The 14,588-nt window shown below is 33.2% G+C and overlaps 1 protein-coding gene across 14 annotated transcripts in view; it reads right to left on the bottom strand.

The window, feature by feature from the left end:
• The window catches only part of LOC105487875 (ligand dependent nuclear receptor corepressor like), a 296,771-nt gene that overhangs the window by 37,021 nt on the left and 245,162 nt on the right, over positions 1-14,588 (bottom strand). For 9 of the 14 annotated variants that reach the window (XM_011751506.3, XM_011751504.3, XM_011751509.3 and 6 more), the window contains one exon: positions 5,750-5,843. The exons of 2 other annotated variants lie outside the window; for them this stretch is intronic. In XM_011751506.3, the coding sequence (XP_011749808.2) occupies positions 5,750-5,843 (94 nt within the window). Of the gene's footprint in view, positions 1-281; positions 4,422-5,749; positions 5,844-7,653; positions 13,228-14,588 lie in introns of those variants that run through there. 3 more of the 14 variants (XM_011751508.3, XM_071093814.1, XM_071093813.1) reach the window with 3 other exon arrangements.

Below are 14,588 nucleotides of genomic sequence, written 5' to 3'. Positions count from 1 at the left end.
ATAGTAGTTGAACGCACAGGTAAGTATCCAGCCTAGAATTATTCTCGGGTGATTATATAAGGTTCTAAAATTGTATTTTTTTGGTAAATCCTTTGCATTTAAAGTTTTCTAATCTTTTCCTGTTTGATTTATAAACCAAACATCCTGCCTATTTTTAGTAAATGACTATCCATTTTGCCCATTAGAAACTTGTTGGAATATTTCTTCAGAAAAAGTAAATTAGAATACTATATTTAATAAAACTGCTTCCTAAAGTAAATCAAAGAAGTCAGTGTAGTCAGTTTTTTCTTTTCTTTTCTTTTTTTCTTTTACTGAATGAGTAAATCAATCACACACCAACAGTGTTGTAAATTTAAGTGCAAAAGCATTGAAGTGCTTTACTACAAATTACAACCTAGAAACACGTTAACTGAACAATTAAAATTCATACAATCAGATTTAGATATATAACAACACAAAGTAGGAACAGAATTACAGTACATTTACAACACAAGACAGATACATGAATTCATTAGAAAATATTGTAATAAATAATTCATGAATTATAGTGCAATTGATTTATGCATAAATATAACTAATTGCCTAACAATCAGTTTATATTAACAAAATCTGTCAAAATCAAGGCAGCCACAGAGTTTTACTAAATTACTGCGACAATGGAAATACTGCAATTAAAAAACAAATACAAGTATTTGTACTGTAAACAACTAAAAAAATCAGTCTCACTAAAGTTAGTATACAATTTAATATAAAATTGTCATTAGCTACCAGAAATGGTTTAAACAACTTTACTGAGCAGTAGTTTTCTAAAAACAGAGGCACTGTTTTTTCTTTTCCTTTTTTTTTTTTTTAAATATAAAATACTTGAGGAACATTCAAATAAGTAGAAAGCACATAAGGATTGCTTTCACCTTCATTAAGTCTGCTGAAATGGGATTTTTCAGAAAATTGTCAATTAATAAATAGTAACTGGTAACTAAATTCATAAAGTACTTTGAAAGTTTAACATAAAGGTCATCTTAATAGAACCACTGGGGAGAAGGGGAATTTCCCTGCCTTTCCTAGTTTGTATAATCAAATGTTAACTCAGTAATAGAAATGTTTTGTTTCTTTTAAAAGTTATGGGTTGATTATTACCTATAAACTATCAAAAAATATTTTAATTTACTATTTCTGACCAAAAATAAATAATACAAGTACTAAAATGCTGCAAATTAACTATAATATTACCTATAAAACTACTGATTACTGTGAAGTCAATAGCAAAATGATCCCTGATTTATGAATCCTGTAAAGTTTTTGGTCAGGTCATCTTTTAAATGATACAAAAGTGTTCTGTAAGTTTCCCTTTACTATAAACTTCTTAATCAATTTATTAATGTAAATATAGTGTGAGGAATAAAAAAGCTCAATACAATATAAATATTATGTAATGCATTCAAAGCCCCCAAAGTTTTCCAAGTAAAATTCTGTATAAAGAGGTCAATAAAATTGTTTTGAAATATGTACTTTACCTTTAACTTTGTTTTTCATTGGGGGAAGGGGGAAATATACTAAATAATCCAAGTTCTGGCCCTCACAAAATATGGCTTAATTCTTTAAAAAGAAAGATGACCCTGACATCTGCTTTCTGTAATCTATGATGTATATTTTCTTGGGGTGAAAAAAAAAAGAGGATTCATACCCTAGTGTGCAGGTAACATTAATAGCTGAAGAGGGTTCAGTATAGATCTCAGAGACCAAATAACTGCTTGGTTGTGTAGTTTCTCACTCTTCAGTTTCTTTAAACATGTAAGCAGTTTTAAAATTTAATAGCTGAAAATCTCTTTAGTATTACATGTATATGTGATTATTAAATACACACAAACACAAGTGTAAAAACACAAGTATTTGACAAGGTGCACTTATTTTTAAAATTCAGCTAAAAGTATTCCTTTTGGACTTAGGAAAACTGGCTTAGAAAAATGATCAGAACCTGAATTTTAACAGAGAAAGGGGGCACTCAGAGAATTTTGAATACATAAAGCAAATCCCTATTCTTTATATGAAGGCATATGCTTTATAACATTTTACCACTACAGTTGCATACTCCATAAATCCAACAAGGATACTTTGACCCATATTTTAAAACTGCTATGTAAAAATGACCAGTCTCTCTTATGAGTCTAGTAAAAGTTAAAATGCACTGCCCAGCTTCTAACTACCCAATTAGTAGAGTTTACATTACTGAAAGTTCAAAACAGCTTCAGTGTTAAATATTTGTAAATCTATTCAAGACCCTGAACAAACTGCAAATTTGGTTATTAGCAAAATGATAATGTATCGCCCACCAAAATGAAATCTGCAATTCATTTTGATAAACTGAAAATGTTTTGAAATGTCACAGCAGCAAATATATTAAAGTTACACTGAGGTTTTTCAATAGTAGGAGTGTGTCACAATCCTTAAAATTTAAAGTAGTCATAACATCAACTAACCAGCACATTTAAACCAAAATTATCATTCTCAAGCTTTTTCTGTGCACATTATAAACATGCTCTAAGTTGCATTCCAACTTTCTTTTCTAACCTTACACATTAGCTTATTTTTCAAATGAAAAACAAAACTAAATTATTTTAATAATTAAATTTAAATTATTTTTTGTTCTTAGTACTCCATCTTATATTAAAGGGTTCTATAGCTGCTGGGGTTAACTATGTGTCAGTTTTTTTTTAAAGTATATACCTTATAAACCCCAACTTCTTGCTAAATCAACTATTAAATGATAAATATTAAATTTCATTATACATATCCTTTAAGGTTTTCTTTTCTATTCCTGGTGGATGCACTTGAGTGCATTTTGTATTTCATAGAATGCACTGTAGTGTACTAATACTGTATATATTAATTTTTCTTAGTATGGAGATAGCTGTCTATTTAAACTTTGATTGGTTGTTTGACATACATACAACAACTGTTAAGTATGTTGTATAGAATGTTCATAAACTATTAATACCATATTTCCATTATAAGATGGTTCAACTGAATGGCTGGAATGGTCTTTCACCAATAAAAATGTTTCACTTGACAATTACTCGTTTTCCCACGACGCTTTATGCTATTGACTACTAAAGAAAACCTGAATCTTTTTCACCTATTTATACAAGGATTAAATACAAACTATCAGAATTAAGTAAGCAACTATATAATTCTGTCCACAGTGAAAACCCTGAATAAAACTTTTTTTCAAAAGGCATGTAAGTGGTTTTTGAACTGTAAAATTTCATGTCTCCTGTCAGAGTGAGCATTTGTAATTCCCACATGTGTGTATATAGACACACAAATACACACCTGTGCACATACACACACACGCAAACACACACACACACACATTTTCCTAACAAGTAATCTACACAGGCTTGCTGCTGTTTTTGCAGCTGCCAGTCCCTGAATCTGTCATATTATATAACCCAGTGTCTGGTAATCGTAGTTTCTTCTTCGGAGGAGTCTTCAGTGTTCCAGATCTTTCTTTTACCTTGTATTCTAAAGTGCTGTGAGGTACCCCATAAATTCCTTGTGCTTTGGAAACACTCATTTTTCCACTCATTACCATTGCAATAGCTTCTTCCATTATTTCATGATCATATTGCCGATAGCGGCCACGTTTTTTCCTGGGCTGCTTACTGTCTTTTCGATCTAATCCATCTTCAGTATTTTCAGAGGTTCCATCAACTGTTCCATTTTTAGAATTAAGACACAAAGGAGAGAGGTCCCCATGTAGAAAGTAAGAGTCAACACTTGAGTGAGTTACAGGCCCAGAACATTCTATTTTGTTCTGTTTAGGGAGTATATTTTTCAGTTTTTGGAGAGCTGATCCTTCTAGGACTGAAGAGGTTTTGGAAACTTGATACATAACATCCAGCAGACCAGAACCATCAGGTTGTGATTTTGAGACAGAACTTACTCGTAGCTGAGGAATTTTTAACTGTACAGTAGGATTTGAAGTTTCATATTGGAGGCTTTCATTTTTTTCTTTAAACTGAGTGACCATTTTCTGTAGAGTTAGCTGATGGAGGTAAGTGGAAGCTGTTGGGAATTTTAATTCTGAGGTTTCAAGTAGATTGAGTTTACTTTTTTCTGTGCGCTCTGCTTGAGCTCTTGCCCACAAGGCTACTTTTTGCAGCACTGCACAAGTTTCTTTACTGTCCTTATATGAATAACTATCATGGAAATCTCGAGTTTTGTTTTTAAAAGATGCAGGCTTCCCTGCTGGTAAGGCTTCTAAGTGAAGAAGTAAAGTTTTTTGAGGTATGCCATAAAGTATGCCTGCTTTATTTATGTCCAGTGCTCCAGACTGAATGTCTTTCAAAGCTTTTGAGAGCAAACCATCTGCAAACTCAGCACTTCTTTCCACATAGTCCTCTCTGTTTCTGTGTAGTCTCCTGGATGGATGGAATGAAACGATGGTAAACTGATGCATGAGAGACTCTCACACAGCTATGGAAGGGGAGGGTCCACTCCTTTATTATACTCCTTGCTTAGGTAACATCACTGCTTATGACACTTTTAAGTCTGTGAGATGTAGTAGTTACTCCTTATCAAAGCAAACGCTACAGTCCTGGTAGGACAATGTGTCAATGATACGGTGGCCTCAACGGGCAGACCTTCCAAGAACATAAAATCCTAACTCAGTATTTGTAAAAATATTCTCATGATGTTGCTATTCCTCTGACAGATGCTTGTAGAGCAACACTTATAAATTTTATTTGTACAATTAGAGTTCCATTATAAAAAGTACCCAAATCCTAAAGGAGTTTTTGTTAGTACAAACGTGACGTTACCGCTAAACAAGTAATAAAAGAGTCAACCCCTTTAAAGGAAATTTGTAGCAGCAGGAATATTTCCAAACACAAACATCCCATATTTCCACAAGACTAATTTTTCTCTAGACAAGAACTTAAAACTTGAAACAAGTAGATAAGTTATATTTGAATAATTTCATTTTAGATATTATCAATGTCACTTCTATTTCAAATGTATCACTGTAATTTTCAAAGTTTCTCAAACAGAAAGCTTACTATACCTTACGACTCAAGTACTACTATAGTCATAGTTGAAACAAATTACAGTCTACCTCTAAGATTTAAATGTGACAAAAAAGCTTCCTGTGCAGTTAGTTAATGGGAAGATGCAAAAAAGTTGTAAAAAAAAATCCAAAAATCCAACAGAACAGCATTTCACTACTAATTATTTATTTAATGATTAATAACACTTTTCAAAACATGAAAGGACTTTTTGTGGTGATTATTAGATATGCTTAAGTAGTTTGCCACCACATCTAAAGTGCAATAAGAAAATCTAAACACTATAAACTAGCGTTAACAATTAGTAAGTACAGTGCTTTTAGAATTTGTTCATTGTTTTAAAAAATTAATAAATTACATATTTCCCTTAAAATTGCCTCCTGAGTATTTAATTTAATATTCTCTTACTCGTCCTGCTTCTTAGTTTGTATTCTATGATTAAGTTGGTAGTTCATTTTAGTAATATGAACTAAAGTTTGGTGATTGTTCTGATAACTTTTCTTTAACAGAAAGAATAAAAAAGAAAGAGAAAGGACACATGAAAGGTATGAGAGAGAGACACTTATGAGTGACAAAAATTCTGGAGGAAAACTATATACGTCAATACTACTCAGAATAGTATTAAGAGTTCTCTGCAGAGATAATTTTATATTAATATTAAATTATATTTCCTAGATATTGCTTACCCAGCCACTGAATTTTCAGAAGAAGGATCACATATGGATGACTCTTCAGATTTTATGCTGGTTTTCTTTGTAGAGAGATCTAACACTCCATCCCCTATAATTTTTGCAAGAGAAAAAACTTTATATTTGCAACAGATAGGCAATCCTTACATTTTAATATTTCATATTTTGTTGATCTACTAATTTATAACGCTAGTATTTGATATGTGGCCATTACCTATTCATCTTAAACAGGTTTAGGAACAGGATATGACTGGGAAGGCACTATATAGGAAAAAAAGAACAGAGAAGGAGCTGGCATTGCCAGGTGATATGAAGAAACTAAATATATTATATAAAATTTGTCTAAGATAAACTTTTAGTCACCTCTCTACCATTTTGTAGTGAATAGCCATTGATTGCTCATTCATGACTGTTTTCCATTCAAAGCTGCCCAGATAACGCTTTGGGAAGGTAGGAGTGATATAAATTGTACAAAACAGAGAGAACAGAAAATGTGATGATGAGTAAGAGAATTGAATAATTAGCATTTACTAGGACTAGCAAAAGGTAAACTGTGGCTGTATGTATAGGAATATATGAGAACTATATATTTTCTAGAACTCATAGTGTAAAATTTTACTCTTTTAAATTATTGAACTATACAATAGTTAAATCACTGCCTACATAATATATTGTGCTTATATCTACGACTAAAGACATAACTTCCGATAATGCAGCTTTAGAAAAATAATGTTATAAAATAACTGCCTATGGATGTTATTAAAATGCAGTTACTATATAACATTTACATAAATAAAAATTCAATGATTCAGACTTATTGTTAATCTGGCATACTTCGGGATCAAAAAGTATAAACATAAACCATGAATTTATAACCCAGCAAAGAATTCTGTGAATGTTTTTATTGTTAGCTAAAAAACTAAAAGTTTTAGCTATAAGAAAAATTATTAAAAATACATGGTTAAAGATATATTAATTCAACTGGGCTTAAAATATTCAACTGGGTTTTACTGTAACCATAATCAATCCATGAAATACGTATGTTCCTGGGCAGATACAAAGATGAAAAATAAAACAAAATATCCTATCTATAGCCTGCTATATAGACTCTGACAATAATTCATTGAGTGCTCACTATGTGCAAAGCACTATTTTAGGCACTAGAAGAGCATCAAAAAAAAAAAAAAAGAAGTCACACCAAGTACCTACTGTCAGTCACAGTCATTGTCACAGTGCTTAGGATCTAATGAGATAATTCATACACCCCCACAACCAGCACCACTACCACCAGTAATTATGATAGTGCCACTCTGGAGAATAACAGAGTAAGCTGATAGAGTAATGAGGGTGGGGCTGAGAGCGCTGCTGTTTTATGCAGTGTTATCAGTGCAGGTTTCTTTGATTTGAACAGGGCCCTGAATAAGGTGAGGGTCACCAACTAAGCAGATACATGGGAGAACGTTTCTGAAAGAACAGTCTGTATAGAGGCTGTGATATGGAACCATGTCTGGAATGTCAGAGGAATAGCAAAGGCCAGGGTATCTGAAATGAAGTAAGCCAGGCCAAGAGTGAGCTGAGATCAGAAATGCTGCAGGAAGAGGTTACACAGCGCCATTGGGCCATGGCAAGAACTTTGCATTTCATTCTGACAGAGACAGGAAGCCACTGGAGGATTCCGGGTGGAAGACCGACAAGATTTCAATTTAGGTTTTTAAAAGATCAATCTGCTATGGCAGAATGGACCGCAAGGAGCTAAAGGTGGAGCAGGGCAACCTGCTGGGAAAGTGCTATGCTATTTCTTGTCTCTGGGCTTTCACACTTGGAGTTGGTTTCCTCTGCCTAGAAGATTCGTACTCCTTTACTCCTGCCACCTGCCCTCCCACCCCGCCCACCCCTCTTAATTCTCACCAAATCTAACTCATCAGCCTCACTCAGGACACAACATAGAGTTGGTTGATCATCATTATAGGTTACTATACCAGTAACACTTACTTATATTATTTAGCAGGTTGTAATGTAATGCTAGTTGCTCATATACCTACCAGTGCTAGCCACAGACTATAAGCTATGTGAAGGCACAGACCACGCGTATTTTATTCATCAATATATCCCTGTGGCTTACAGTGGTGCCTGGCATACAATATGTATTCGATTAAATGTTTGCTGAATAGAATTTCAAAGAACTGGAAAAATTCAGTGTGGCCAGAGGTTAGAGCCCATAGATTAGAAGGATAAAAGGGACAGACTGAAGAAGCAAAGTACCTGGCACAGACTATCTTGAAAAATTATTAAAGACAGTTTCTTGGCCCAGTTTACCCATCCAGCTTAATTTTAAACTTAGTCTCCATTCATCTCAAGCCTCACACGGCTCATGTATCTAACTACTTGTATTCCCTCAAACGTGCTACACAGTGGTATGCCTCTCAAATTGCAGTACATTGTTTCCTCTGCCTATTTGACTTGTCAAACTTCTACTCATCAAACTTCTACTTATCCTTGAAGACCCAGATCCCCCGCCCAGGCAGAAGATGCTTATTTTGTCTTCCTGCGTGGACAGCATCCTATAAAACGTATGACACTATCGTGCAATTATTGATTTATACATCTTTTTCCCCCATGAGACTGAATTCCTCAAGGTCCAGGATCTTGACTTATTCATTTGTGTTACTAAACATTGGTAGAGTGCTAAAACCTACTAAAAGAAGAAAGAAATGTTTTCTCTGTTCTATCATCTTTCTCTTTTTTAGCAATTAAAATTTTACTACTTTAAGAACTTATAAGAAAGGATAACTGCCAAACCCATATTCAAGTTTATAACTTTATTCACAAATTTTGATTTTGCTCATTTTATGTACAGTTTATGGCATATAAAACACACTCCCCTAAGTCTGTTACTCTTAGTCTCAGAATGAAGTAATGAAATTTCCCTGATTCTAAGCTGTTAGACTTGATATGCTCCATTTAAAATTAATCCATAAAATATAAATTATGAAAGGAGGTACAGGAAACCCCTTTCTTTCCTTTACAGGTACTATAAAAACTAGGCTGCAGCTCTCTACCTAGGGCAATAAAGGTTTCTTTTCTTTTTTGGACTACTCACACATAAAGCACTAACTATAGCGCATTTTAATCTGGATGAGTTGCATAGAAGCTCTACTCCATCTTTCAGAAATCTATGCAAATAGGCTTATACTTCTGATTCTTTCTCTTTACGAAGTCTAAATAATGACCCTATTGAGAAATGCTTTTCTCTCTTCTTCATAGCCCTTTCTCCACATCTAGGCTATGTTAAAAGTTTTATTCTAAAAGGATTTGACAAAGAAAGTAACGCATTATACTATCTAGTGAAAATGAAAAATGTACTCCATCATATATTTCTGTCACATTGCATTAAAATTCTTTAATCAATTAATGTTCACATAGTAAACACAAAATACATAAATATGTAATAGTTCTAATACCATTAAGAATTTTAGATCAGTTTTAGTTATCTATAGAAAATCTCACTTTTTGTTAGCAGTATTAACCATCTATACTATTTTGCTTATAGCATGATTCCCTTTTCTTCATAAAGCCTGTAGTTCAAGGGCTGGAAAAATCAAAAGAAGTTATTCCTAGGATTGTCTGAATTAGAAAAACAAAAACAATGAGAGAGAGAGCTTGGGAAGGATAGAGAAAGTCCAGGAATGGCGGGGGCAGGGGAAGGATATTTTCTTGCTCCTGATAATTACATCTATCTGAATGGTGATTACATCACTCCTTCACAATGGAGATATAACTAGATTTTGTGTGTACATCATTCCAAAGTACTAAAATTAACCCAAAATACATGATAAAAATCCATTTAAAATAAACTCTTGGAATCCTCTCCCACCATTTTGTAGTAAATAGTGTAGATAAAACTAAGCACTTAGAATGCTATGACAGGATAATATAAACTAAGTAAGTGGGGGGAGGTAATTAATTCAATTTTACTAGTATATTCTCTGCAGTCTATCTTATTACACTGTAATTTATTCCCCATTTATTTACTGTTGGTATTCAGGTTGTTTTAGTTTTTCACTGTTAAAAACAATGCTGAAATGAACATTCTTATAAATTTTTTTGTCTTCATGTACAATAATTTCTCTAAGATAAACTCTCAGAAGTAAAGTGCTGAACAGATATTACCAAATTTCTGTCCCACATCCTTGATAACACTTAGTGTTGCTGGTGATTTTTAATTTTTGGTGAATAAGTAAACTTCAGGATTAAAGTGAACAAGATAGTGTATTTATTAAGCCATTTATGTGAATATTTAAAGCACACAAAACTATTTTGTTTATAGATACATAAATAGGTAGTATCACTGGTTGCTTCCAAGGGTAAACAAAAAGATCTAAAAGGATCTTAACTGTATTTCTAGAAATACTTTAGGTCTTTAAGAGAAGACAAATCAGAGGTAAATATGACCAAATAACACATTTATTAATTCTGGTTAACAAGTACATGATTATTACATTGTATTTTTCTGTATATTCAAACTTTTTACTAACATTTAATGATAAATACAAAATTGTTTTCATTTACTGGTTGGAGATGGGGCATTTAACATTATAATTTAGTTATTTCCGATCAAACACTATTGTAAAATGTACAGAATTAAAGATAAGCCAATCCAATCTTTGAACAAGGTCAGGTAATTGTCTATATAACACTACCGGAATTAAATTTAAAAATAAACTGACGTTTCAAAAATTGAAGTCATGGCCAAATTGGGCAATTTCTTGAATACTCACTTTATTGGGTTAATTTTTAGTTAAAATTCAGATTTCAATTTTTCATAAATTTTCTTTCCTGTATTGTCATGCAAACTTCTGATAAAGGATCTATTCAAAAAGGACAACTGGAACCTTCATAATACAGAACTGTTTTCCACCCCTCCAAGGAAATCATTCTGTTTCATCTCTTATCTGGCCTTTTGCTATTCTCCTCTCTAGGATATTCTTACAGTTTTGTTAATTATATTCAACTGATTGCTAGAAAATATTAGTAACTTACATTAAACCTAATGTGTTTAAAACTGTATTTTTCTATAGTGTACTGAAAGTGTGTGAAGCATTTGCTACAAACATTACATGTCTTAACTCATCTGGTTCTCACAACAACCGGATGGCACAGATTTATTAATATGCAAGTTTTAATGATGATAAAACTGAAAATGAAAGAGAAGTCAACTACTTGAGAGGCTGAGATGGAAGAACTGGGTCCAGCCTGGGCAACATAGCAAGACTCCTGTCTCTTAAAAAAAACAAAAACAAAAAACAATGTAGCCATATGTCATCAAAAATCTTAAAAATGTTTACACTCTTCTAGGTATCTAGCTTAAGAAAATAATATTTAACATAAAAAGGTTTTATATACAAAGATATACCATAGATTGTACAATTTTTAAAAAACCCTAAATATTTAAAAAATGGTTACATAAATTATGGTTCCTTCACTTGCTTGAGAATTAGATTTAACACTGTCATTAAAGCCATTAATAAAGCATGAAAAAACTGCAAATGCTACTGTAACATTTTTAAAAGGTATGATATAAAAATCTGATATACAGATGATGTAAACATGTAAATGCAAATGCTACCATAACAAAACGGTATGATATAAAGTTTGATATACAGATGACGTAAACATGTTTTGCATGTAAAACAAGAACCCTCAAATCAAATACAATATAGCATAAACTGTGGAAGTAAATATACAAAAATGGGAACAATGATGACCTTTGGTTGATAAAGCGCTGAGCAGTTAAAATATGTGATTGTGTACATACATTCATACTTTTCTGCCTTTCCCAAGTTTCCATAATAAAAAAAAAAATCCGTAAACTTAATTAGCAAAAAATCAACAAAGTGTAAAAGCATTCCCTGGGTTTATCCAAATTTCAATTTTAAAAATTTGAAGTCTTACGTTCACTGCAAATAAAATTGTTTTGATTGTTACTGCTCAACCATGGGGTTTCAGTCATGGGAGAAATAATACAAGAGTAGCACATTATTCCAGCCTTAGGATTGGTTTTTCCTTCATTTGCCTACCTCTGCAAGTCAAATAGTTTTTTTTTTTTTTTTTTTAAGACGGAATCTCACTTTGTCGCCCAGGCTGGAGTGCAGTGGCACAATCTCAGCTCACTGCAACCTCTACCTTCCAGGTTCAAGTGATTCTCCTACCTCAGCCTCCCAAGTAGCTGGGATTACAGGCGCCCGTCACCACACCCAGCTAATTTTTGTATTTTTAGTAGAGACAGGGTTTCACCATGTTGGCCAGGCTGGTCTCGAACTCCTGAGTGCCAACTGATCTGCCCGCCTTGGCATCGCAAAGTGCTGGGATTACAGGCATGAAATATCATGCCCGGGCTCAAATAGTTTTTTTAACTGGAAGGTTATTTTCTTCCCATTGTGTTTTATTTTGTACATATATTGCTGAAATACTACAGAATTCATTAATCTATTTATTCATTATAAGAGATGATATAAATCAGAGTGAAGTGCTTATAGTGAATTTAAGATGTAAACATTTATAATAGCAAATTTAGGAAAATACTACAGGTGAAACTAAAATAAGGCTTCAACATTTCCCCAAATGCCATTTTAGACTTTTATTGTAATTCTTTTTTCTTTCTTCAGTTATTCCTGCAAGTACTGAATTAAATCATGGCTTCAAAAGGCTTCAAGTCACTACCTATGAAAAACATTTTAAAGAACATGTTCTCTTTTATCCCCTATATTACATTACCTTATTCTGTAAAAAGTTTTAGCCGAATATATTATTTAAAACATGGTTTGTATACTTATTGCAACAATGTCATAGTGGAAGACTTGATTTTTTTAAACCATACATTTGAGACTCCTTGTCATGCTCCTCCAAAAATGATTACTTTTAAAAAGACTTTTATAAATGTTTTACATAAAAGTACAATCTAACTATACAGTTTAATGAATTTTCATGAACTCAACATTCCCATATAAAAACTACACCTACTTAGCAGTGTCAACCCTGACGCCCCCCCACCTCAGTATCTTCTTCTGGTCACTACCTCGCCCTTACTCCTACTATCTTGACTTTCAACAGCACTGCACATTATTTTAGATCCAGCAATTTCACTTCTGGGAATTTGTTCTGAAGTAAAAATTAAGATTGAGTTTAAAACCTTAGCTCAAGAATATTTGTTTATATATAAGACACACAATTAATATGTGATCCTTCCATACTACTGAACTAAGTAAATCAATTTAAGTATTAAAATGATTCTGCAGAAAAATACTTAGCAACATAAGGATGTCAAAAGTGTAAATTATGCAAACAGTTTACAGAGGATCTATATGTCATGTAGTAGGTCAGTGGGGCTGAGCACTGTGAGTGTGTTTTGTGCACACGTAGACATTCTCCAGAAAATGGTTTGGAAGGACTGAACACAGGAGCACCTACAGATAGCTCTGGGTGGAAGAATACAGGATAATTTTTATTTTCTTCATTTTCTTATTTGTTTTCTAGTTTTTCTACAATAGGTAAAGTTATCCTCTAATGCCTAATTTGCACTGAAATTTCTTGAGTCCAAAATGTGTTTTTACAGTTGGTATGTTCAATTAGAATCAAATAATATGTCTGTGTTACATTTGATTCTTAGTGTGATACATTTGAGTCTTAAGTTATTTATTTTTGAGATGGAGTCTTGCTTTGCTGCCCAGGCTGCAGTGCAGTGGCATGATCTTGGCTCACTGCAACCTCTGCCTCCTGGGTTCAAGTGATCCTCCAGCCTTGGCCTCCGAAGTAGCTGGGATCACAGGCATGCACCACCATGCCTGGCTAATTTTTGTATTTTTAGTAGAGATGGGGTTTCACCATTTTGGCCAGGCTGGTCTTGAATGCCTGACCTCAAGTGATCTATCTGCCTCAGCATCCCAAAGTGCTGGGATTACAGGTGTGAACCGCCATGCCTGGCCATGGTCTCCAATTTAGGGCGGCACTTTCCCCAATTTACGATGGGGCTATGTCTTGATAAACCCACTGTAAATAAAAAAATACAGTAAGTCAAAAATGCATGTATATCCCAATAAACCCATTGTAAAGTTGAAAAACTGTAAGTTGAACCATCTTAAGTTGATGACCATCGGCACTGTTTTCCTGTGGTATCATTTACTTTGCTTTTAAAAATTTCCTTGTATAATAATTCTGATAAACGTGGAATTGGCAATAAAGCAAGTAACTCTCAAACTTGTGGATTTCATAATTCCTTTTTACTCTTAAAAATTATTGCAGACCTTAAAGACCTTTTGTTTATGTGGGCTATATCTACTGATATTTACCATAACAGAAATTAAAAGATTTTAAAAGTATAATTGATAACAACGCTAAAAATGTTAACATTCATAAAAACATTTATGAAAAAAGTCTTCAAAATGAGTAAAAAGAATTATATTTTAAAAAGTTTTGTATGTCTCTTTAATGTCTAGCTTAACAGAAAACAGCTGAATTCTCACATCTGCTTCTGCATTGATTGTGGTGAGATATCACACATCATGTAGCTTCTGGGCGACTTTACTATACATACTTGTGAGAGAATGAAGAGTAAAAAGAACAAATAATGTATTATCAATTTTAACCTGGTATATCTCCTGAAAGGGTTTCAGGGATTCTTAGGGCTTCCTGACTATGTTTAAGAACCATCGGTCTCAGAATTGTTTAGACCCATGTTCAACATTTTTGGTAAGAATACTTCACAGGTGAAGTGACATATCAAGAGGTACATAAAGTCTATTTTCAATGATGCTCAAGTGATCAGTGTGTTCTGATGGTG

Source organism: Macaca nemestrina, chromosome 3 (assembly GCF_043159975.1).
Source record: "Macaca nemestrina isolate mMacNem1 chromosome 3, mMacNem.hap1, whole genome shotgun sequence".
In the NCBI taxonomy this organism is placed as follows: domain Eukaryota; kingdom Metazoa; phylum Chordata; class Mammalia; order Primates; family Cercopithecidae; genus Macaca; species Macaca nemestrina.
This window is presented reverse-complemented; position numbering and strand designations above follow the sequence as displayed.